This window comes from Ictalurus furcatus, chromosome 4 (genome assembly GCF_023375685.1).
Source record: "Ictalurus furcatus strain D&B chromosome 4, Billie_1.0, whole genome shotgun sequence".
NCBI classification, from domain to species: domain Eukaryota; kingdom Metazoa; phylum Chordata; class Actinopteri; order Siluriformes; family Ictaluridae; genus Ictalurus; species Ictalurus furcatus.
The window spans coordinates 32,041,366-32,066,202 of NC_071258.1; the positions used below are offsets into that span (position 1 = coordinate 32,041,366).

At 44.5% G+C, this 24,837-nt stretch overlaps 1 protein-coding gene across 2 annotated transcripts in view; it reads right to left on the reverse strand.

Annotated features, from left to right (window-relative positions):
• LOC128607023 (AT-rich interactive domain-containing protein 3B-like) overlaps positions 1–24,837 on the reverse strand; it is a 69,676-nt gene continuing 44,839 nt past the window's right edge. For both annotated transcript variants that reach the window (XM_053623636.1, XM_053623637.1), the window contains exons 5-9: positions 10,545–10,728; positions 8,239–8,501; positions 7,826–8,104; positions 6,036–6,125; positions 1–5,434 (exon numbers count right to left, since the gene is read on the reverse strand). In XM_053623636.1, the coding sequence (XP_053479611.1) occupies positions 5,262–5,434; positions 6,036–6,125; positions 7,826–8,104; positions 8,239–8,501; positions 10,545–10,728 (989 nt within the window). In that variant the 3' untranslated portion in view covers positions 1–5,261. The remainder of the gene's footprint in view (positions 5,435–6,035; positions 6,126–7,825; positions 8,105–8,238; positions 8,502–10,544; positions 10,729–24,837) is intronic.

A 24,837-nucleotide genomic window follows, 5' to 3' on the forward strand; every position in this document is an offset into this window, starting at 1 on the left:
ACAAAGTGCTCCACTTTTGAATACAATCAGCACACATCAGTTTTACAAGCGTTCACGTGAGTCTTGTCGTAAATCTCGTTGTGATTAGAAAAGGAAGAAGAAAACCTAACATCAGTAATATCATCATTATAATTAGATCAATAACAGCATTATAATATCATAACAACAACAACAGTACAAAAATATGCACAAGGACCATTGTTCAGTTTTGTGAAGCGACCGTTGTACAACTTTAAGCAAAAAAACCAAAAAAAAAAACCCCTGGAAAAAAAAAACGAAACTCGAAGAAGACAAATGAGGTATTCCATAAACCAGTTGCATATGCATGTATAATACACAGACAGATGTGGAGTCGAGGTGAAATGGTGACACAGCTGCTGATGTAGCTTCTGCTTTCAACACGCCCTCGCTGACTCTGTGATGGATCAGAAACGTCGAGGTGTGTGTAGTGAGCAATAAGATTTCTCAACAGGAACACACTCAACCCTGGGCCAGCAACAACACTGTAGATTGACTCATCGTAAATCTTGATGATTCGCAGTTGTGATTTATTTATAGTGATTCAAACGGAAATCGGCGGCATCTCGAATCCGGCGATGCGCCGATCCGGTACGGAGCACCAGTACGAGTATTGTACGCTGTTAAATTTCAGGTCACTGCATACAGAGACTCGGAGATCTTTTGTACACTCTTCTGGCCACAAGCTTCAGAATCTTTGACGCTGCAATCTGATTGGCTCTCTGCGATCTCATGTGCCGAAACGTCCGTTGGTGCATCCCTATACGTTTGAGACCGCGACGCCTTCTGGGTAAAGATCCGTTCCTGTTATATATATATCGTGTACACTTTTCCTCGGCGGCGAAAAGCTCCACGATGTTTAAAGGCTGCAACCTGATTGGCTCTCTGCACCGACACGAGCTGATTCTCACGTGAGAAAACTCTCGGACGAGTGTTTCCGATCACGATAAAGGCACTGGACGCAAAAACAGCAACAACAAAAAAAAAAACAATCATGTTTCGTGAAGAAGTTAACGTCATGTGTTTGCGGACTGTAAAAAAAAAAAATATTCGGTTCTTGGTCACGTTTATCGACGAAACGTATCGGATTGTTTCCAAAGCCAAACGTCTTGAGACGTAAACCACGTGACGGCCATCTCGTGAAGTACACGGTCACGCCTCGGACATTTCCCGTAGCTAACGTAGACGTTCGCAGAGATTTGGCTCGGGATCTGTGAGGACGTCGGTATCAAAGAGTCAAACTGCGGTTCCTATACGTTTGAGACTGCAGTGCATTCTGGGTAAAGGATTCATTGAACTAAAGTACTTTTAGGGACATTGTTTTTTTATATGATCATAATGTGGAAGTAGACGAGGGCGTGTTAAAAACAGTCGAGCAGCTTCTCTCTCTCTCACACTCACACACACACACACACACTTCCTTAATGTAAACTGAATACATCTTGTACTTGAGCACCATCTAAAGGCTGGTGATCAGCAGAACACCTGGCGGCGATGGATTGTGGATGATAAAGTGACTAATGTTTTAACTATTATAACCTGTTCATCTAATGTGCAAATGATCTCTCTCACACTCACACTCACACACACACACACACACACACACACACTCAAAACCAGGAGGTCTTTAAAATCTACTCAAATATGTATAACCTGTTAGACCAGTTCACATAAATGTAAAATATATAAATATGCCCGACACGGTGTGAGGCGCTGATTGTATTTTGTGCGGCTGGACTCGACAAACGATTCTCTTCAAAAGCTTGAAGAAAAGAGCCTCGACATTCTGTTCTGGAGAAATCCTGAAACCCGTCCTGGTCTCTCCAGCGATTAAGGCAACTACAGCGTCCTCTAACAGCAGCAGTTCATTCGAGCGCCGAACTTTTCCCTGACTGTATAAAGAAAAAGAAGAAGAAGAAGAAGAAAAAAAAGACTCACTGGACCCCATGAGACGAGCGTCACGGCTGTAAACTGCTCTGTGTGTGGGGGGGGGGGGGGAAGCAAAATATTAGATTCACAAATCTGATGCTTTAGATCAGCAGCATGGAGAAGCACAGATCATTCACAAGCAGCAGGTGAGCATTTAAAGGAAGGTGAAGTTTTCAGGAAGGATGGTTTGAGGTGTTTGGCAAAATGTACTTCCTGAGTTTCGCCAGACGGAGCGAGTGAGACAACACTACGTGGTGTACATCTTTCGGCACCTTCAGTGTTTTCATGTTTAAAAAACAAAACAAACAAAAAAACCCCACACACACCTCATAAAAGCGATACGTTTCAGACCTCGACTTAAACGATCTCCTAAACTATTTAATCCGAGCATTATTAACCAACAGATCAGCTCCGCTCCGCTCCGAACATCCCCTTTCCTCTCTCGACAAGATCCTGGTGCTGGTTCTAGACTCGGTACCGTCGAACTGTTCTGACCAAAGCTTCAAAAGCGAGTAGCAGAGATCATCCACGCGTCAGGAGGCTCGTGCGGTTCGCTCGGTAATCTCTCGACGACGCTAGTACGAAGCTGTGGTCGTACAGCGGGTTGTCGGATGTGCGTGTCGCTTACTGTCGCTTCGCAAAGTAGTGGTTGCTACACACCCACGAGAGACGAGGCGACTTCTTTCTTACACGACGCGCCTTCACAAGTCGAATCCTGCTCTCCGAGGAACAGCTTTACGTTAGAACTCGAGCGGGTAGAAGACGCCGGACGTTTAAGCGTCGCAGACGTGAATCTGCAGCCGGCGCGAACAAAACTACGCTAGAGCGCCGTCCTGCGTTCTTCCGAACTAAAACGTGGATTTCCTTCTTTTAAGGAAGTCGAGAGACTAACTACAGTTCGGGTTTCGAACCGGTTTAAAAAGCTCGTAAAAAGCAGCACCGGCACCGTGTCGATAGACGAGGGGCTCCGTTATTAATCTCTCCTCTACGGATATTGTACGAAATGGCATCCATAGAGTTCAGTTTTGGAGAAAACTTCACTGCGCGTCAAAGCCACCGAGGCAACGGGCGCGCTGTACTGTACCTCGGGGTTACAGTCAGACAGACGGAAAGAAAGAAAGAGAGAAAGAAAGCGAGCTGCTCTTTGGTATCCAGCTGTGCAAACGATCCAGAATGCACCACCGTGATTGTACGAATGCAGAGAAAGCAGAACGTTAAGGACGAGACGACGTGAGAGAGGTAGCCCCGAGGACATTTGGGCGATTTTGGAGACGGGCGGCGGGAATTCATGGCATTCTGGTCCGTGCTCCGTTAGTTAGTGTCTCCATCAGAGAGCATGAGGTATTTCTCAAAGAAGAAGAAGAACGATGTGTTTCACTGACTGTCAGAGTAGTTCCTGAGAAAGCTGCCTTCCCACGACGAGAGGCAAAAGACCAATGCGATATTTGACAGCGTTTGATTTTACAGCGTTTCACACACAAGGAAAGAAAACCACAAGAAAAAAAAAATAATCTAGAAACACAAACGGTCGAGACGTAGACTCTCGGGTTCTCGACACTATTTCAACCGGACTCTGATATATTCCAGCGTCTCGTCGGCGTGCAGGTTCGAGAGCGTCTGGCTCTGGGCTGCGATTCGGTCGCTCGTCGCTCCGACGCCATCTTCGGTGATTGTCCTACAGCATATATAGTGACCATTTGTCAGAGCTATGCACGAGCTCAGAGCTATCAGAGCTTTCAGAGTGATTCACGAGCTGAGCTATGTACGGACTATCAGAGCTATGCGTGAGCTCAGAGCTATCACAGCTTCGCACCAGTCATGCTGGGTGCTGCCCTACCAAACAAAACATAACAAAAGTCAAATAAGAAGTCCGAAATCCACAGCTGAATGACGATGAGGTAGGTTCGTGACACGTCTAAAAGCTCACGAACGGTTAAAGGCCCAGTCCGAAGCGGTAAAGCCCGCCCGAGGCCGCAGACTGGACGAGATATGACGAGTAGCATTACACAGAAATACTGCACTCATTCTTGAGAACACCGCACGTTTACTGTACATCTCCTCATATTTAGCGACTGGTTCGAGGTATTTTCTGCTAGCGGAGTTGCTGGTCAGTGTAAACGCACACCGTGGGCACACGGCTCACGGGCGTCTTAAGTTCGAGTCGAAGCTCCGGCTCGTTTCGCAAGCCGTAACGTCTCCGTGACCGCAACGTCGTCGTCGTCGTCTTCTCAAGCCCAAACCTTGGGTTTATACGCGCTTTTAAATTGTGCAAAAACGGCCGCCGTTTTAGAAGCGGGTGTGTATAGTGTGACGTGACGGGATTTCAAATAACCAGAACCGTCTCTCTAATCGCGTTCACTAAATGTAGTCCTTAATTAAGGTTACTGTTTGAACTGAAAATGGATTCGGGTTGACGGATTTTTTTCTTTTATTAGATTAGTAAATATTTGTCAGTGTAAGGATATGCAGAAGCGCGTGTCCCAGAACTGTTGCTGTGGAATCGTGACACGTTTAAACTTGACGGACAGGGACGCGCCCCCTAGTGGACGTTAGTTTGAATCGTTCCCGAGTACATAAAGTATGCAGGCGAGCGTGCGAATAACGTCGCTCACGTTGCTGTGTTTCGCAAGCACACGCGTAGTTACGCTTCAGGTATAAAACCGGGTCTAACGCCCAACGACGAGGCAGCTGGTCATGAGGTTTTAGGCTCAGAGGAGAGTGATCGTATAGAGACACGACGAGGACCGGGCGAGAAAATCCCCTCTTTTAAAAAAAAAAAAAAAAAATCGAATAAAATTCACTCGGCTAGAGTATTTCCTACGGCTCCTGAGGTAAAAGATATTATTGTAATATTCAACCGTTGCAGATTGCTCGGTGTGTAAAAATATGTAAAAAGAGGGAGGAAAAACAAGACGAGGAAAAAAATCTATTTGAAAAAATAATAATAAAAAAATCAGAAGACAAACAAAATAGCATTTTTTTCCCCCCTCCTAAATAAAAATCTTCAAGTTCTGTAATGAACACCTGTCAGTTGATTTTTTGGCTGAATGCCCGGATTGTGTTTAGCGTTTTATTTAGCACAGTGTTTGTGAATGAGTATTTTGTGCATGTCTGTGTGTATGTACGTGTGTGTGTGTGTGTGTGTATTAAATATGTCTGAACATGTATAGACAGCCAAGGCTGACAGGAAGTAAATGAGGTACTGGTTGTGTAACAGTCTGATTTTTTTAAAACATCCGTGCGAGGCGTGTTGCGGTCGTGCCTAGGCCTGGAGGAAGAGGCTGAAGCCTGGGCGGCAGAGGCCTCGTCCTCCGCTACGGTGAGCCGCTGGTGGACGGCTCGGCCGAGCTGGGACCTTTAGAGGAAGAGGAGGTGGAGGAGGACGGGCTGTGGCTGGGGAAGGTGAAGGTGGTGCTGGGCGTCACGGACGACATGCTGGCTGCAGAAGACGCAGCCACCGACGCAGGCTTCTGAGCAAACAGAGTTCCTGACAGGGAGAAAGGAGAGACAGTGAGGATTAAACCAGGAGATGAGAAGCACTATCAAGTTTCGCGTTTGTTGATGATGCGCGTTTCAAGAAGAGGACGTGTGTGTGTGTGTGTGTGTGTGTGTGTGGGGTAGGGTTGTGGAGGACACGGCTACTGAAACTGAAGTTATTAACTTGGATGCCTGACCCTGTGTGTGCTATACACACATATAACTGTGCTTCATCACTAGAGGGCAGTGTTTAGCTTCTGCTGATTCATATTATGACGGTTATACCTGAGAGCATGATCACAATTTGTCGTAAAAGTCGTATCCCCCCCCTCAATTTACTTTTCTCAGTGCTTGCAAGGTCACTGTGTGATGAAATATGCTTAACAGTTATGACTGTAACACGGTCTGACGCGGTTTATTATAATTTCTTTGTTACAGTATTATTAGAGGATACTTTTTTATTACGGTAAAAGGTGTAGAGATATGCCTGGACCAATTGTTGTCATCAAAAAATGGATTATTACCAAAATAAATGGACACCTTCAGGGCTGTGTGTGTGTGTGTGTGTGTGTGTGTGTGTCATGAGAAGCAGAGACGTGTGCTGTGTGTACCTGAGTAGACGACGCCGTTCACCTCTACAGATACGCTGATGCTGGCGGACCCTGTGGAGGAAATGCTCAAGGCCAGGTCGTGCTTATCTTCTGCAGAAACAGAATTACAAACACAAGCTGTTTAAACCCACACCGTTACTCTTCATGTCGTTTGCTCAGTCAGTCAGTCACTTTCTCCACCTGTCATTAGGAAATTGGGCATTTCAAGGAAATGGATCCTCAAACCCAGCTCTAGGTGATACTCTGGTTCTGGTTGAACTCCAGGTTTGCACGGTTTCACGCTTTATGTACTCCTGAATCAGCAGAACTGAAACCGCTGCTGAAAACTCGCAGTGGGTGTTCAATCATGACTGTTCGATATAACACAACACATTACAACCCCTAACTGTGGACTCTACCGCCACCTAGAGGGAGCTTCAGTCTTTAACACTATATTTAACCCTTTACTGCATGGTCTTGCCATAAGGCAATTATTAATTTTTCCTCCCTTTTTTTTTTTATACGCAATAATACTAAACTAATTTTCCTATGTAACTTAAAAAAGGGAGCTTTAAAGTGCACCTATTGTGTATTTTCAAATATTCCCTTTCATGCAGTGTGTTATATATGTCGCCGTTTGTGAATGTAAATCGTCTGCAAAGTTTCAAAAATCAAAGCGCACGACAAACGGAGTTATCGACTCCTAAAAGAAGGAATCGATTCTGAACAGCTGAATCGAGTCGTTAGCGATTCCAGACTTTACTTCCTGTACTAACCTACGTAGGTTTATAACAATAAACCCCGCCTCTGGTCTTCATCGGCTGCTCGCTGACAGACGGAGCTGAAACTCGTTACGGTAGTGGGCGTTTCCTTTTTGAAACACGCTGACAGCGGTAGACCAATCAGAACAGACTGGGACGTCTGACCAATCAGAGCAGAGTATGCTCTCTGAAAGGAGGAGTTTAGAACGAATCATTTAGAACGGATCATTGAACGAGTCGTTTGTGACACCGGGGGGAAAAAGGTAATACTGCAGTTTAAATTATGAGCACGTTAAAGTGTTTTTTGTCCTCGGATGCGTGTAAATCTATTGTACGAGACCGTTAAAACAAAATTAGGCACGTTACAAATCCATAATAGGTGCGCTTTAACTCTGACATAACAACAATAATAATAGTTTACACTAATAGTTTTTCCTGAAGTAATTTAAATCATAAAAAAATCCATAAAAACTTGTATTTTTTTTTTTTTAAATGCAAATGTAATAATTCATGCAGTAGAGGGTTAAATATGTACTGCAATGTTTCCATAGATTTTAAACAGCACCGAAACCCCTCAACATAGAATATTACTTCATTCGGGATATCACTTTTCATCATCAATTTATAACTATTATAGTCATTGAAATTCTTAACATAACTTTGATGTACAAAAAAAAAAAAAAACAACAACAACTATGCATCTATTTATTATTTACCGTAATAATTATAACACTTCGGAGAGCTTTCTGTCAATTTACCCATAAAAAATTAAATCAGAAAGAAGATCATTTTATTAGCTTTATTTATATGTTGAAGGTTTGAACTAACCACCATTTATTTGTGTATATGAACAAGTAACCCCTGTATGCACTGGCCTATATAGCATATAGCAAGTATTTTACCTACACTGTAACTTAGTACCGCAAATGTTCATTATTCCTACCGCCTCACGCTGCTGTACTTCTCCATGCGTTATACCTGCTTAATAACTCCCTTTAAAAACCTTCCCCTTATAAAGATATAATCCTGCTGAGGAAATACAATACTGACCTCTTGGTGTCAGACCCATGCGCAGGTTCATGGGCATGTTGGATGCCATGGCTAGCAGGTTGTGTTGAAGTGCCTGCTGCATGAGTCTCTGCTGCTCCTCGGCTAGACGCGCCATCTTCCTTTCCGGCCCCTCGGAGACTCCGAGTCCTGTACCGGTCTCCAGCTTTTCCCTCAGCTGCTCCAGTGTGGCCGCCCGAGCCAGTCCTGCCACTTGCTGTGGCCCCAGGGCCAGAGCCATGGCCGGGGCGCGAGCCGCCAGCAGAGACGGGGCGGCGTCTTCTAAAAGAGAGAGAGATAAAAAAACAGAGACGTGATTATGATAAAAAATAATATCACATGCCCTTTTTTTTTTTTTTTTTTTTTAGGTCTCTGATCTTATTAAATGTGTTTCCGTCTTTCCTCAGTCCTCTTACCCAGAGCCTTGAGTGAGTTTACTGATGCCCCCTGCAGGCCGTTCAGTGCTGCTGCAGCTCCGGCACCCAAAGCAGCCAGGTGCATTTTGGGAGGAGAGAGAATGTGAGGGGCGGAGCTAGGGGAAGAGCTAAAGCGGAACAGACTGCTGCTGTAGCTGGGGCGACGCCCTTCTCGCCGGTTGCTGTCGATGGCGGCCTGGAGCTCACTGGGAGAGCTCAGGCTTTTGCGTGCACACTCGTACGGGTACAGGTACTTCATATACCTAATAAAAGATAAAGCAAACAAACACAGGGTCATTACAACGCCGATCGCTCAGCACTGCACTGAATAAACACCAGAGTTTGTACAGATCCATTACCTAGGACAGCTGATGAATGAGGGACTCATTGGTGAGATATTTTATGGTTTGGTGATTGATTAAATGTCACTTGTAAAATTGCCAGAATGATTTTCAGAGCCATTAAGTTCACTCTAAAATCCAGGGTTCAAGTTGTAATTTGAGAACTCGACTCAGTGGCCTGATTCACTGAGCTACTGAATTTGATTCACTGACTTTACTAACTCACTAATTCAACTTAACTCACTGGCCTCAATCAAATCACTGCCATGATTCAAATCAGCAGCTCCACTTTACTCCCGGACCTGTCTCACTCTCCAACCTGGCCCGTCTCACTCTCCAACCTGACCCGACTCACTGACCCGTCTCACTCTCCAACCTGACCCGTCTCACTGACCGGTCTCACTCTCCAACCTGACCCGATTCACTCTCCAACCTGACCCGACTCACTGACCCGTCTCACTCTCCAACCTGACCTGTCTCACTCTCCAACCTGACCCGACTCACTGACCCGTCCCACTCTCCAACCTGACCCGTCCCACTCTCCAACCTGACCCGATTCACTCTCCAACCTGACCCGTCTCACTAACCTGTCTCACTCTCCAACCTGACCCGTCTCACTCTCCAACCTGACCCGACTCACTGACCCGTCTCACTCTCCAACCTGACCCGATTCACTCTCCAACCTGACCCGACTCACTGACCCGTCTCGCTCTCCAACCTGACCCAATTCACTCTCCAACCTGACCCGTCTCACTAACCTGTCTCACTCTCCGACCTGACCCGACTCACTCTCCGACCTGACCCGTCTCACTCTCCAACCTGACCCGACTCACAGATCCGTCTCACTCTCCAACCTGACCAGACTCACAGACCTGTCTCACTCTCCAACCTGACCCGACTCACTGACCCGTCTCACTCTCCAACCTGACCCGACTCACTGACCTGTCTCACTCTCCAACCTGACCCGACTCACTGGCCTATCTCACTCTCCAACCAAACCTGTCTCACTCTCCTGGGCTTCCAGAACACCTCAGCAGTGTCACAGACTGATGGCCTCCATACCACGCCACAGTGATTCAGTAATCATCGAGATTAAAACAACAACAACAAAAAAAAGGCTTGAAATATTTCACTTTATATGTAATGAATCTAGAATATATGAAAGTTCCACTTTTTGAATTAAATTATGGGGAAAAAAAAGAACTTTTCCACGATACTCAATTTTTTTGAGATGCACCTGTACGTGCTTTTCCTTTTTTTCCTGATTCTGCTGTATTACAGAGTGCTGCAGACCACCTGAATAAATGATGCAGCTCTAACTGTGCTGGTGTGTGTGTGTGTGTGTGTGTGTGTGTGGATATCAGAGTCGTGGTTTGTAGGTGTGAAGAAGGCTCCTGAGCTTTGAAGAGTTTTGCGTTATGTAGAGGTTAAATGTAGGACAGAGTCTAGTGCGAGACAAAACAGAGCACTGTACGTGGCAGGTCTTACACACATGCTCAGGGACGTTTCTAGAGTGCGTGTAGCTGAAATAAACGAGTCCACTGCGAAGCGTGAACACGAGGGCATCAGGTGCGCCGTTTAAGTGTTGCGTAATATTAATGCCGTCCAGTGTCCGGAGTTTTTGATGATCAGACTTCAATTTAAATTAAAATTTTTCACTTTAGATGCAAATTAAGAATTGAATTCATCTGAACAGAACTGGGCTCATTATAATACACACACACACACACACACACACACACACACACACACACACACACATATATATATATATCAGTACTTCGATCCTACGTCCAATGTGAACTCTGACCCTGATCAAATCAATAAATCCATCGTGTCAGAACAGCGCTCCGATAGCAGGACATTGTTGGAGGGAAATGAAAAGAGGAGAGTGAGAGAAGGTGAGGCAATCTGAAGCTGTCGTGTGTGTGTGTGTGTGTGTGTGTGTGTGTGTTTTGTTCTCACTGTGTACGGAGTGTAAAGGCGGCGCTGGTGATGGAGGTGGGTAAGTTGAGGCCCTTGGTGATCTCTCTCCAGATCTTCTTGTTGATGACCTCCACCAGGCCTCCTTTCTCCGTCACCAGCTTGTAGAGCATGTACAGGTCCAGCACCTGCTTGGCCATGATGGGGATCCGGTTCACCGGGGTTCCTGCACACATCCACACCACACACTTCAACATTCCTCAGTTACAGATCATAAAGTCCGGTGAGATCTCAGTAACGGGTTTCTGAGAAGTCTGTCTCCGTTAGAAAGCAGCGTAAGGAAAGCATGACAAGTCTCAACAGTTCCTTCTGGTTTTGTGCCTGAAATGTTGTCTCGTGTTTTGTCGAAATTTTGTCTCAAATATTGACGGAATTTTGTCTGGTATATTGTCGGAATGTGATCTCGTGTTTTGTCGGAATGTTGTCTCATGTATTAATGGAATTTTGTCTCGTGTTTTGATGGAATGTCGTCTCTTGTTTTGACGGAATGTTGTCTGGTATATTGTCGGAATGTGATCTCGTGTTTTGTCGGAATGTGATCTCGTGGTTTGTCGGAATGTCTCATGTATTAATGGAACTTTGTCTCGTATTTTGTCGGAATATTGTCTCGTGTTTTGTTTGAATTTTGTCTCGCGTTTTGTTTGAATTTTTTCTCGTATACTGTCGGAATTTTGTCTCGTGTTTTGACGGAATGTCGTCTCATGTTTTTTCAAAATTTTGTCTCGAGTATTGACGGAATGTTGTCTGGTATATTGTCGGAATGTGATCTCGTGTTTTGTTGGAATGGTGTCTCATGTATTGATGGAATTTTGTCTCGTATTTTGTCGGAATATTGTCTGGTGTTTTGTCTGGTATATTGTCGGAACTCTGTCTGGTGTTTTGTTGGAATTTTGTCTCGTATATTGTCGGAATTTTGTCTCGAGTATTGACGGAATTTTGTCTGGTATATTGTCGGAATGTGATCTCGTGTTTTGTTGGAATGGTGTCTCATGTATTGATGGAATTTTGTCTCGTATTTTGTCTGAATTTTGTCTGGTGTTTTGTCTGGTATATTGTCGGAAGTCTGTCTGGTGTTTTGTCGGAATTTTGTCTCGTATATTGTCGGAATTTTGTCTCGTGTATTGTCGGAATTTTGTCTTGTATATTTGTCTGAATTTTGTCTCCTGTATTGATTAACTACAAAGGTTTAGAAAAGATAAATATATCATATCAGCTTATTTCTACTCCATGTCCTCATTCCATACACTTCACGTAATTCCTCTACACATGAGCTGTGTGTTTTGTGTGTTGAGTAAAGCCTTTTAGTGCTCTATGTCCCCTGTTAAGTGGATTTCTAAAGCTCTGAGAGGGCGAAGAGCAGAAGATACATATTTAACCACGCCAGCCTGACCTTAAACACGACCTTCACAAACACAAGCGCAAACATACGCTAGCCTTTTGCTAGCAACACAGTGGTCTTGTCTAGGCCACATGGTGAGGGGGTTGGGTAGGAGTGGAGGTGAAAGGTAGAAGCTGCAACACACACACACACACACACACACACACACACACACACACACTCCCACCTTCCCCACAAACATGCACAGAGCCACGGAATAAACAAGAAGTGAGTAGCTCCACTAATATCAGGGCCACAGGGAGGCAACACATGGAGAGACAGAGAGCTATAATGGGCATTATTTGAAGGATTGTGAATGGTAAATAAATAAATACACACACACACACACACACACACGCCCTCTCTCTCTGTCTTTTTAAGGCATGTAGGTGTGGTCATTTGTGTGTGTGTGTGTGTGTGTGTGTGTGTGTGGTGTAATACTAAATCTAATCTAATCCCACAGCCCTTGGGTACGTCCCACCCTTACACAGATGAGCCATTAACGCCTCTCCAACAGCAGCGTGATCATCCGAGAAGCTTAGAGCCGACCTGACTAACGTCTTCACTTACTCACGGCTTTTATTTAAGTGTGTGCGTGTTTATTAATATTTCCTCATACTATATTGCTATTCTGAGTCATCAGATACAAGACAGGGCACATCACACAGTCTAGACAAAATGCTCAACCAAGCTACACGGGAAAAAACGTCCCTGTGAACGTCCTGTGAAAAGGTAAACAACTCGAACATCAAACAACGTGCCGACGGTGAGAAGCAACACTCTGGAAAGCGGTCCTAATTAAGCATCACTACAGCACGTACTACCTCACGCAGCAGATACACCAGTCTCTGCCAGACTAGACTTATACAAGTACTCATAAATACACCGGCATAATAAGCTCTATACATAGCACTATAGAGAGTAGGGAGAAATCTGGTATAACTGGTACACGACACCACGAATCACAATATCCAGACAATGCACCTGCAGAACATGCGAAAAGGTGCAAATAAATAAATAAATAAATAAATAAATAAATAAGAAAATCTTAATTTTAAACATATCAGCATGAAGCGATGTGCCACATAATAGTATTGTGTGTAGGCTGGTCTAAATCACTTTATTTTTTCTTCTTTTGTTAAACAGATCTTTTCTTAGACGTACGGCTGAAACGCAGTATTTACTCATATTTAGTAATATAACGCATGTTTATTTACTTCACTTACATTTATTAATAATAAACATGCTATATTGCAATGTTGAAAATCCTTTCTATTGATACCATTGATATCTGTATAGACTCAATTTGATTTTTAAACCCCGCCTCCTCCTCCGCATGTCTTCAGAGGACCGGGAAGTCTTTGTAGTAAGATTCATGTCTTTGCGTCCTCTGAAGAACGGTCGTGTCAAAAAATGGTTTAATAGGGAAGAAAATGTGCAAAATTACTCTTATAACGCTACAGCACTCATCTGTGCGTGTGTGTGTGTGTGTGTGTGTGTGTGTGTGTTCATATAAACACACGTGTGCCTAATGCTACGTTTTGTTCATAGCTACAGATACAGTGGAGGTGGATTAGCATAGCGCTAACCTTTTACAATACAAGTGTGGTGTCGAGCGGTGTGAGTGTGTGTGTCTGTAGTGCAGTGTGCATTTCCCCTCATCATCATCATCATCATCATCACAGAAGCAGCTGTTCTCTCTCTCTCTCTCTCTCTCTCTCTCTCTCTCACACACACATCTTTAATGACGTTCTAGCCATGGACCCTACATCAAGCACAAGGGGTCAGATGTCAGCTACGGGGTATTGACAATCAAATTAGAGTGAGGGTCAGCAGGAAACTGTGTTTTCACACACACACACACACACACACACGTCCTTGCTTGACACACAAAGGCAGAGGACGAACAAAGGGACATCATCATCATCTTTATTATAAACTATTGACAGATAAACCCCACCCCGAGCGTTTAGCTCCATGAACCTGTTCTCCACACATATGTTACATAAAATGTCGACAGTTTGAAGGCGTGTCCACGGAATGAGATCGTTTCTGTTATCACCTCATCAGCCTGTCTTTTTTCTTTTTCTTGACCTTAATATGACAAACAAACAAACAAACAAACAAACAAACACCTTCATCTTGTGTCCTGAAGATGCTGTGCCGTACAAGTCCCTGCGTTCGTTTCCTTACTGTAGAAACGGTAACGTATTAGACGATAAACCTGTGCTTTGCAGCTGCGCTACAACCAGAGCTGCTGTTATAGAAAACGAATCATCGCTTTCTGACCAATCAGAATCGAGTAAAAAAAAATATCATCTTAAGGCACTTTCATGATGCACGATATCTATCAGGATTTTGCTATTACACGCCAACAAATCCAGAAAGGAAAAAAAAAGCCGTATTGTTTAAAAAAAAACAAAAAAACAACAACCATAAGGTCAAATAATTAAATATCATGTTAATTAACCAGAAGTCACTCAGAGAAATGACCGAGGTATTATGTATCATGATATTGCGATCATATCATCGCGAGATAAACTGAGCAGTGTAATGGAGACACGCCGAGCTGCACGTTTATTCCGTCACCAAATGGTAAGGTTTAAGCCTAAGCTTCGACACGAATGCACAGCAAATGCACGTGACATGAGAGACCCCAGGCATCGCACTAACACTCTACCTCTGCTAATGGCTGTGCACGGCTGCTCTGAAGACTGCTCTAATTGGCTGCAGGCTACCCCTGTCCCGTCATGCCCTGCCCCTTTGATTTTCCCACAGGGACTGGCCGATCAGAGGCGGAGAGATTAATGGCGGCAGGGGTCAGAGGTCGTGCTGGTGGGAAACCTTGCAGTTGGGGCCCTGTAGGAGGACGAAATCGCTCAGTAGGGGGAAAGGGAAGAGGAGAGGATTTCAGATACGACTACCGAGACCTGGAAAGGAACAGTAAAGTGTATAAAACTGTGTGACATGTCACCCATCACATGGCCTGGCCATTTATAGAAAACACTGGTACAATGTAAGACATTTATAGCTTTTATAGCTGCTGCTCAGATGGAGCGCTACTCGGGGGCAGGACGAGCTCGATGATGGGCGCGCAGCTGTTCACCCCACGTTTATGAAACCACGACAAAGATAGAAACCAGAGGTAAAGTGAAATACAGTGCTATCACCCTGAACACCGATCTAATTGGAGCAGGCAGCTGCCCGCCTGTACAGGCTGCTATAATAAGTCCGCGGGGCTCAGAGCCCGTCCCTGACGCCGGCGTGGTAAATTAAATATCGCTGATTTCACATTAGTGACATTCCTTAAATAATTAAAGCGCCGGGAGTGACTGATGAGGTGACCGGGGGAATGAATTTTTCAGCGAGCGTGCAACGCTGCCACTGTGGTGTGAGGTTTCAGCGAGCAAGCGTCCTGCGAGAGAGAGAGAGAAGGGAGGGAGGGAGAGGGAAAGGGAGAGAGAGAGAAAGAGCGATAGAGAGAGAAGGGAGGGAGAAGGGAGAGAGAGAGAGAGAGAAAAGGGAGGGAGAGAGAGATAGAGAGAGAGAGAGAGAGAGAGAGAGAGAGACATAGAAGGGAGAGAGAATGAGATAGAGAGAGAGAAGGGAGGGAGTGAGAGAGAGAGAAGGGAGGGAGTGAGAGAGAGAGAGAGATAGAGAGAGAGAGAAGGGAGGGAGGGATAGAGAGATAATTTAGTAAAAAAAACCCGTCCTGATGTAAAAGTCTGACACCTTCGAGGGCACGTATTCAGTAAAAAGGACATTCTTTGGATGTTTTGATGAAAATGTTGTTGCTTTCACATTCGGTCAGATGAACGCAGGCCTCTACTGTGACGCTGCACAGATTCAGCTATATGTTTTAGTACTGTATCACATCACTGTTATTTCTGTCCTCGTCGTATACCCATAATCCACTCGGATAAACACCTCTCCTCATTTTCCTCTCGCTCCACCAGCAGGACTAATATATATCATTCCAGCTGCTCTTACTCACTCACCTCACTCAGTCACAAACTCTCTCCTCACTCTCTCACCCATTCTCACCCTCACTCACTCACTCACTCGCCCTCGATCTCCTCACTCACTCACACTCTCCTCATACTCACTCTCCTCACACTCACGAAAATTATTACGAATTCCATTCCGTCACAGGAAACACACAACGCTGACGATCATGCGACACCACTGCTATAAATGTGAACCTCGGAGTGAAACGCTCAAATGCCTCATGCCAAGCCGTTTGCATACTACAGTAGCGTTAGAGAAATAAAACCCTTTGGGATCTGCCGTTTTAGGAAAATAATCAACTTTGAGCGGGTAATAGTGTTTAACAGTGTGTAATAGTGCTTCATCGCTCCATTCTGTCGTTGATTATTTTCCTATAACAGTATGACCCTGACGCTTTTATTACATCTTACGTCCATCACTTGTCTCATGACGTCCGCGGTTCCCCCCCGCTCTTGTTAAAGCACCTTTTTGTTAATGAATCGATCTAGATGTAAAGCTGTAAAGCTGCTTCGCGACACTGATCGTTAAAATTCGTTGAGAAGTGCTAGAGAGAGAAGAACGCTGGGAAATATCTATAAGTTGGCTGTTATGTTAAACCAAAAGCAGACACGAGGCCTCACTTTATCATCGTTGGAGCAGCGTGATCGTATAACATTTGTGTTCTAGATGCCAGGATGTGGGTTTTTACCCACAGACGAGATGTGTTATTATTACACTCGTATTGGAAACATTTCCGCTGTGAACGATTATGTAAAAGACTTCATCGAGACGAGTTTCTGAAAACTTTTTTTTTTTTTTTTCTCCCAAAGAGCAATTCCAATCTCCCAATCGCTGAGAGCAGATCATTAGAAGTTTCAAATCTGTAAAATGGACAACTGTTTTCAGGTAAATTCGTAGCTTAGGTATGGATTTATTTCCGTAGATATTAAACAAACGTATAATTGAGAGAATCTGTTTAAGGCGGGAGTCCGTACGGTTCAAATGCATTCAAATATACGACTCGGCAGAATATTTCAGAGGAGTGGTTTATCGACTCCAATACTTTCTAAACGTAAACCAAAAAAAAACAAACAAAAAAACAACCCACCACTCCGGTTGTGGTTTATCCAATCACAAGCATTTGTGTAAATTATTTAGCTAGTAAGGAAGCTCATCAGGCCAGAGACTAGCGCTAGGGGCTTGAGACTTCAGCTCAAAAAGGGGAGGGTTTTTCCTTTTATTTACCCCGTCTGGTCCGATCAGTGAACTGACAAACACGGCTTCTTTAAACACTGTTTTCATCGCCGACTTATTTTTTTCCGGACGCATTAACTGTCCTGTCCCTGCGTCAGATGCCTCTAGTATTCGAACTAGAGGTCGTCGCTTGTAAATTCCCAACCTCCAACCCCAACCTTGTGGGGTGTCTTCGACCCCGAGTTCAGCACATGATGTCGAGTCGACATGGCCGCTCGTAGCACCGAGGCACTTCTTTAACCTTTAAAATGAGTTCTAGTGAATATACAAAAATTAGCTGTAAGCTCGATAAACACAGACATATTCGCTGGTTAAAGCTGGAACACTGAAACTCGTTACGCTTTTTAATTCCGAGGTACGTCCGATGCGGCAAAAAAACCTCAAGCCTCTTGTTTACAGGCGCAACATAAATCATGAATAGTTAACCTGAGCAAAGTTGGGTTGAAAGTCTGTTTTGCTTGCAGTTCGTTTCCAAACCTACATAATCGATATCACGATCCGTACTGTATATACACCGTAGTAAAGCCTTCAAACATCCCGATGTGGGAATGTAATCCCGCCTCCTGGCCGTAGTACCGCACTGTGCGCTTGCAGGAGAATAGCGCACGGGGTATTTCGGCTGGTTCTCGCTGGTGCACGTGGAAACTGCGGCAGCTGAAGTCTAAGTAAGCAGAATTGAGTACAGATTACGCAGAGATGTTGCAGATTAGCTGCACTGTATGTAGGACATCAGATAAAGTCACGCAGCACCTGACAGAGGATTAACACACACACACACACACACACACACACACGTATGGGTTTGAGTAACTGAAAAACAATGCTGTGGCTTCCTATGAAATTACACCCGGCTCTTGTTTTCTTATATTAAAATATTTTGTGGTGGCACAAAATAGCGTCAACAGAAAGACGTACAGATGCTTCCTGCACTTCTAGCCTCAACAACACAACCCCAAAATCAAAGAACGTGGTAAAAGGGAAAGAAAGAAAGAAAGAAAAAGCCCCCAAACATAGACTCACCCCCTGAACAATTTCTATATGTTATAGTTTTATAACCTGGATTTCATTGGGATTAGTGCGCAATGATGATATAATATCATTATCATGATAAATATTCTAAGATATCAGGGATATACGTACATGTATATGTGTCTGCAATCTCCTCATATATATATATATATATTTTATATATATATATATATATATAAGATCTTTTCTTTAAGACAATATTTGTGAGCAAACCTATGTGGGCTTCTGCATCAACACACCGTAAAATTAACTTAAGTAAACACGCCACTAACACTTGAACGACCACGAACAACGCCTTAACGAACGTGTTTGTGGTTCATAACTTTGTGGAACTCCTGACAGAAAAATGATCTACATTCAGAAACATGTGGTCTTGTAATATTTGCTAGTATACATGGGCTAATTTTTAAGTCGTGGGATGAATTTAAACAATAATAATAATAATAATAATAATAATAATAATAATAATAGCAGTGATGCAAAAATGAGTGCAATGATACTTTTATTTAATGTTTTATTTAAAAGAGATTATTTAAGTCCGCAAAGAATGAAAATCGAAGTCAATCTGGACATTTTAAGAAGACTGAGATTCTTCACGTAAGCCGCTTTCAACTCCTTCCTACTGTTTGTGAACGGTATAGAAGATAAAAAGTTCATACGAGAGCCACGATATCTCAGAAAAGTATATTTTGTATTGAATACGTTTATATCCTGGGAAATAAACTGCTGCCTATCTGGGACGGCTTCTCATAAAAGGGGAAGTGGTATTACTGCGGAGCTTTCACTTTTCTACATGCTGACTACTGAATCATCTCGGAGAGGAGAGAGGGGGTTTCTTATAAATGAGGTCATACATCTGAGGGGATTTTAACACAGAAAAGGTTCAAGGTTTCGCTGCAGACCGCAAACTACTGCATTCAGCACGTCTCACTCCATTCAGGACTCGGTCCAGGCTTGTTGGTTCTTCCTGTGGACCTCCTAAAACCCTCGTAGGTTTGATGGGTGTGAAATGGCACCTTGCGGGCTTCCGTAAAAAATAAATAAATAAAGAAAGAAATAAAACCCCCGAAAGAGTCGATGCGGAGAATGACGGGAAGGAGGAGGGAACGAGGGTAATCTGACTCTCTTGTCTTGGGTCACAAAGATGGGTCACCTGAACAAAGCCGTAGGATGGAGGACGGCTGGGGGGGTGGGGGGGTGGGGAGGGTGGTCGGGACAGGACGAGTGAAAAGGGTGGATGACGTGAAAAGTGAGAAGGCCACTTTGACGGTAACCCGAGTCCGTGTTCTCCCGGAGGACGGCTGGCCAGAACTGATCGCAATCTAATCAACACCTCATCGAAACGCGAAGGGGGGGGGGGGGGCGGAGGAGAGCAGGAGGGCGCGATTACCTGACGTCCTGACACAGCGTATCGGATGAAGAGATGGAACGGCCCTAGGGGGTGGGGTGGGGTGGGGTTTTTATTACTCCCGCCCGTCGTTACTGTTCTTATAATAGAGCTACAGCGTATTGTAGGTACAGAAATAACAATGACTAGAGAAGATAAAGAATAACAACCTAGTAGAGTTCTTTAATAGAGATAACTACAGTGGGAACAGACTACATCGACAGAATAAAAGAAAAACAATGGGGGGGGGGGGGGAGATGGCCTCCAGCTTTATCCAGTCTAGTAAAAGTCCCAAGAAGGATAGGTGTAGAGACGGGGGGGGGGGGGGGGGGGGGGGGGGACAACAGCATTATAGTAAAGACACATTTTTTAAAGAAGAATAAGAAGGAATAAGAAATATCTAGTCTAGTAAAGGTTCAAAATCTTGAAAGAGAAAGAAAGTATAAACAGAGAAATAATTAAATAAATAATTATCGAAAGACAGAAAGTAAGAAGGTAAAGACAGGACGAAAGAAAGAAAAATAAATAAGCACACAAATATAAACACCGTTCGTCCACTCTAATAAAACGTGAATTTATCGTGCATGGTTTACTGCAAATACGTGTCACAGACGTGCACCCGGGTGAAGGCAGCAGTAGAAGGACAGCGACTGAGAACACCACACTGGGAATACATTTCACTTTCGCATCCTGTTTCCCGACAGTTTCTGCTGCACTTTTGACTCGCCTTCATAGAAACCGTCTAGAAAGGGGGAGAAAGGGGAAAATAACTCGTGTGCAAATTCTGACTCACTGCTGGGTTTCTACCTGTAGCTCCGAAACCTTGTTTTAAACATGACGATACAATCGTTGGCGTATTAAATTAGTCGTTTATTTACAATAGATGGAGAAGCGGACTGGACGTTAACTCCTCGGAGCGAGCGAAGAGATTACGTTTTTCAGTTAAAACCGAATCGGTTGCAAAGTACTGAATCGGATGGTGTCACATTACACTGGCACTGAAAAGCGTACCATATTAAAACACTGGCTGCTTTGTATATGTACACACACACACACACACACACACATACATATACATGTGTGTGTGTGTGTGTGTGTGTGTGTGTGTGTGTGTGTGTGTGTGTTTGCTGATGTATTATCACTGGAGGAGCTGAACATCTCTACATTCTCCTGATACACTAAGATAAGACAGAAAACATCAGTAATTTGCTACAGAACAATCTGTCACTATAACAAAAAAAACCCCATGAGCTGGAGGTGTAGCAAAGGCTTCAAGATAAACCGGCTTCCCCACTTTCCCTAATTCTCTCTCTCACTGATGTTTTTCTTTTCTTTTTTTTTAATTTTAGAAATCTCGCTCACTTGGTTAATCTTTTTTTTAATTTCCTTCATCGCTCTTATTCCAGCTAGCGGCTGTGATCTACGCGTGGGCGAGCGGCGGGTAATACCGTGAGCCGCTGATAAATACTGACGGATCGGCTGCTGAGCTTCCGTTCTGGACGATTTGGAGATGGATCTCGCACGATCCAAGACTTTTCTGAGACCGAAGACGTCGTCTAAAAGATCCGGAAAAAAAAAGCAGATCTTCCAGAGGACACGGTGAGAAAATCCAGGCATATGGCTGTGGAGGTCCTGCTTGAAATCCTGCTTAACACGTTTCTTATACGTTCTGTGCCAAAAACACAATTTCTTGAAGTTCCAGCTCGACAGAAACGTGCACGGAAGCACCAATCATCGAGAAATCCGGATTGGACGAACATGTAAATTTGATCTCATGAATATGCAAATAGACTCCTCCTATATTTGCATACAGGAGTTAGATACTTTCAAGAAATTAAAGAAAGAAAAAAAAAAAACGTGCGGGTGTGCCGATAGAGGAAAATAATCAATGACGGTGTGATGTCATGACGCTGTTACCACGCTGAAGTTTATCATTTGCCAATAGCAACACGTCCTGAACTATTCCATCTCTTTTATGCTTCTTATTCAATTTATTTATTTATTTATTTATTTAAAAAACAAACAACACGTTTATTGTTGCATTTAATGCTGTGGAAACGAGTTCTCTCCTATTAGCACGTCTGTTATAGCAGCTCCAAACAGTCATCACGTTACTGAGAAACCGGAGAGCGCAAACCTCTTCATCGCTGAAACTGGAGACTCCTTCCGTAAACCTTAAATAAACAGCTCCTTACAGATAGCTTAACCCGATCAACGGTTAGACATTTTCTTGATCACATAACCCGACTTCCTTAATGCGTTTATTATTAGGTTTAGATGATGTGAACCTTCCCTATAAATTCGACGTCGCTACGGAAATGATATCGTAGTACAACCAGCACATTAATATAATATAATATAATATAATATAATATAATATAATATAATATTTGTGATTTGCCTTGTAGCAGGAACTACAGTCCGAGATGCTGTTATAGAAAACGAATCAACGGTAGAATTCAAGGAACGTCGCGAAACGTCGCACTCCCTTCGATAAGTTCCCTTCGAAACAAAGTTTACGGCGTCTAACGCGCCGGCGTGACGATCGGCACGACGGTTTGACGAACAATGGTCGCATTCCTCATATCCATTTAAGGCCATGTTTAGACACGAGGGGGCTTCTCGCAGTGACTCGGGCTGAAGAAAAACTGGTTTTGATCCCCTACCTGACTGGATACGTAAACACTGGCGGCAGCTGCTGAATAGCACTGCCAAGAACGAATCTGGCTTCAGTCGTAAGCGAAATGAGGTGGTATTTGAACTGACGGTTTGTGTGAGCAGGTGAGCGTGAAGATCAGGTCGGACTGTTCGTGTGCAAAAATGGCCACTGTTGTGAAAGTCTGACTCAGAGGAATTTTCCCTCCGGGGTCTGTACGGTGTTGCCGCTCATCTGTAACTGTTTGGCTCAGAAGTGGGCCTCCAGGTCGGAGGGGAAAGAAAGACAAGGGCGGGGTCGGGGGTGGGGAAGGGTTGGGTGGGGATTCCATCTTACTCCATTCATTCATTTTACAGAGGCAGAGAGAGAGAGAGAGAAAGAGAGAGAGATCTTCAGAGTCAGTGATATAAAGCAGAGACAGTAACTAGCCACGGACAGATTCACACACAACAAATCCTAACTGTTTCGAGACATTAAGACTAAACTGTGATGGCAGAGGAACACACGGGAACATTTCTTGCAGAAGGTCCACAGATTAGACCGTTCTAGTACGGCTCTAACTATTTGTTTACTATATTCCCCACATCTACAGGAACACACTGGTTTCTATTCAGATCTACTTCAGTAATAATGGAACATTCATACCATTAAAGCACCGGTGAAGCTGAGAGAGAGAGAGAGAGAGAGAGAGGGGAGGAAAATAAAATGGTGAGGAGGGAATGTCTTGATCGTTTGACCCTTCATATTGTCCTCGACCACACCATCCACACTGGCTTGCTCATTATTCCTCCATCTTAACTTCTCCAGAGCAGCTCCACCAGAATGCCTTCTCTAGGGCGCTTTCTCATGAGCGCCTTCCTTAACGCTCTCCTTGAGCACCTTCTCCGGAGCAACTTGCCCAGAGAACCTTCTCCACAACGACTCCCACAAAAGGCTTTCACCAGAGCATCTTGCACAGAGCACCTTCTTGAGAATGCTTTCTCCAGAGCGCCTTCTCCAGACTGACTTCCACGAAATGGCTCCTACAGAGAAGCACCCCAGAACACTAGCTTTTCTAGAGCCGCTTCAGAGTGCCCGCTCCACCACAAAGCGTCTCTTCCAGATCAGCTCCACAGAGCACTTTCTCCGGAGTGCCTTCTGCGGTTCCCTCAGAGAACCTTTTTCAGAGCTCCTCTTCCTGACTGCTTCCTCCAGAGCGCCTCCTCTAGAAAACTTCCTCCTGAGCAGCTCCACCAGAGCAGCTTCTCCAAGGTAAACACACACAAGGCTCGTCATTAGGGATGTGACCGTGAGGAAATTTTCCCACCTGTTACTCGACGTGTGACAACACTGGTAATACCGGTATCGCCGGGGGTGGGGTGTTTTCCCCCTCGCTTGTGAATGCCCGTGCGGCCATGCGCATTTCACTTTCGACTTAACGGCAAGTCGGAGGCGGCGACTGCTTGAACGGTGGCTTCATTATTACTCTTAATGAAAAACATAACAACTACAAAACAGTACAATGACAAACTCACTTATAATAAACATAGAACTTCTGAAACCAAACCTTCCGCCATCGCCTCGTCAGTCAGCTCGCCTCGCTGTCACTCGTGATGAATGAAATGTGACTCCTGCTGATCTGTGCTGCGACTTCGGCTCATGCTGAACTGAGCAGATGCGTTCGGTTTTTAATTGTAGCGTCCGTGCTCTAACAGAACGAAATGATTTTTATTACTATAAAAAGGCAAAACGACAGTGGGGGCGGTGCCACGGTACGCGAGTGATGTAATCGGTGTGTGGCCCGAACACCGGGAACACAGACTATCGCAGCAAGCCTACTTGTCATGTTACAAATATGCTTCATCCCTTCATCCCTACCAACACACACTGCACATACTGAGCTACGACCCTGGTTATTAATCTGGTTACTAATCTTAAACTATATGTCCTACCTCTCTCTCTCGCTCTCTCTCTCACTCTGTCTGTCTGTCTCTCTCAGTCTGTCTGTCTCTCTCTCTCGGTCTGTCTTTCCCTCTCTCTCTCGCTCTCTCTCTCACTCTGTCTGTCTCTCTCAGTCTGTCTGTCTCTCTCTCTCAGTATGTCTCTCTCTCTCATTCTGTCTCTCCCTCTCTCTCTCGGTCTGTCTCTCCCTCTCTCTCTCTCTCTATCGGTCGGTCTCTCTCTTGGTCTGTCTCTCTCTCTCTCTCGGTCTGTCTCTCTCTCTCTCTCGGTCGGTCTGTCTCTCTCTCTCTCTCTCTCTCTCTCTCTCTATCGGTCTGTCTCTCTCCTCACTATCGGTCTGTCTCTCTCTTGGTCTGTCTCTCTCTCTCTCTCTCTCTCGGTCGGTCTGTCTCTCTCGCTCTCTCTCTCTCTCACTCGGTCGGTCTGTCTCTCTCTCGGTCGGTCTGTCTCTCTCTCTCTCTCTATCGGTCTGTCTCTCTCTCTATCAGTCTGTCTCTCTCTCTCTCTTGGTCGGTCTCTCTCTCGGTCGGTCTGTCTCTCTCTCAGTCTGTCTCTCTCACGGTTTGTCTCTGCCTCTCTCTGTCTCTGTCTGTCTGTCTCTCTCTCTTTCTCCATCTCTCTCTGTCTGTCTGTCTGTCTGTCT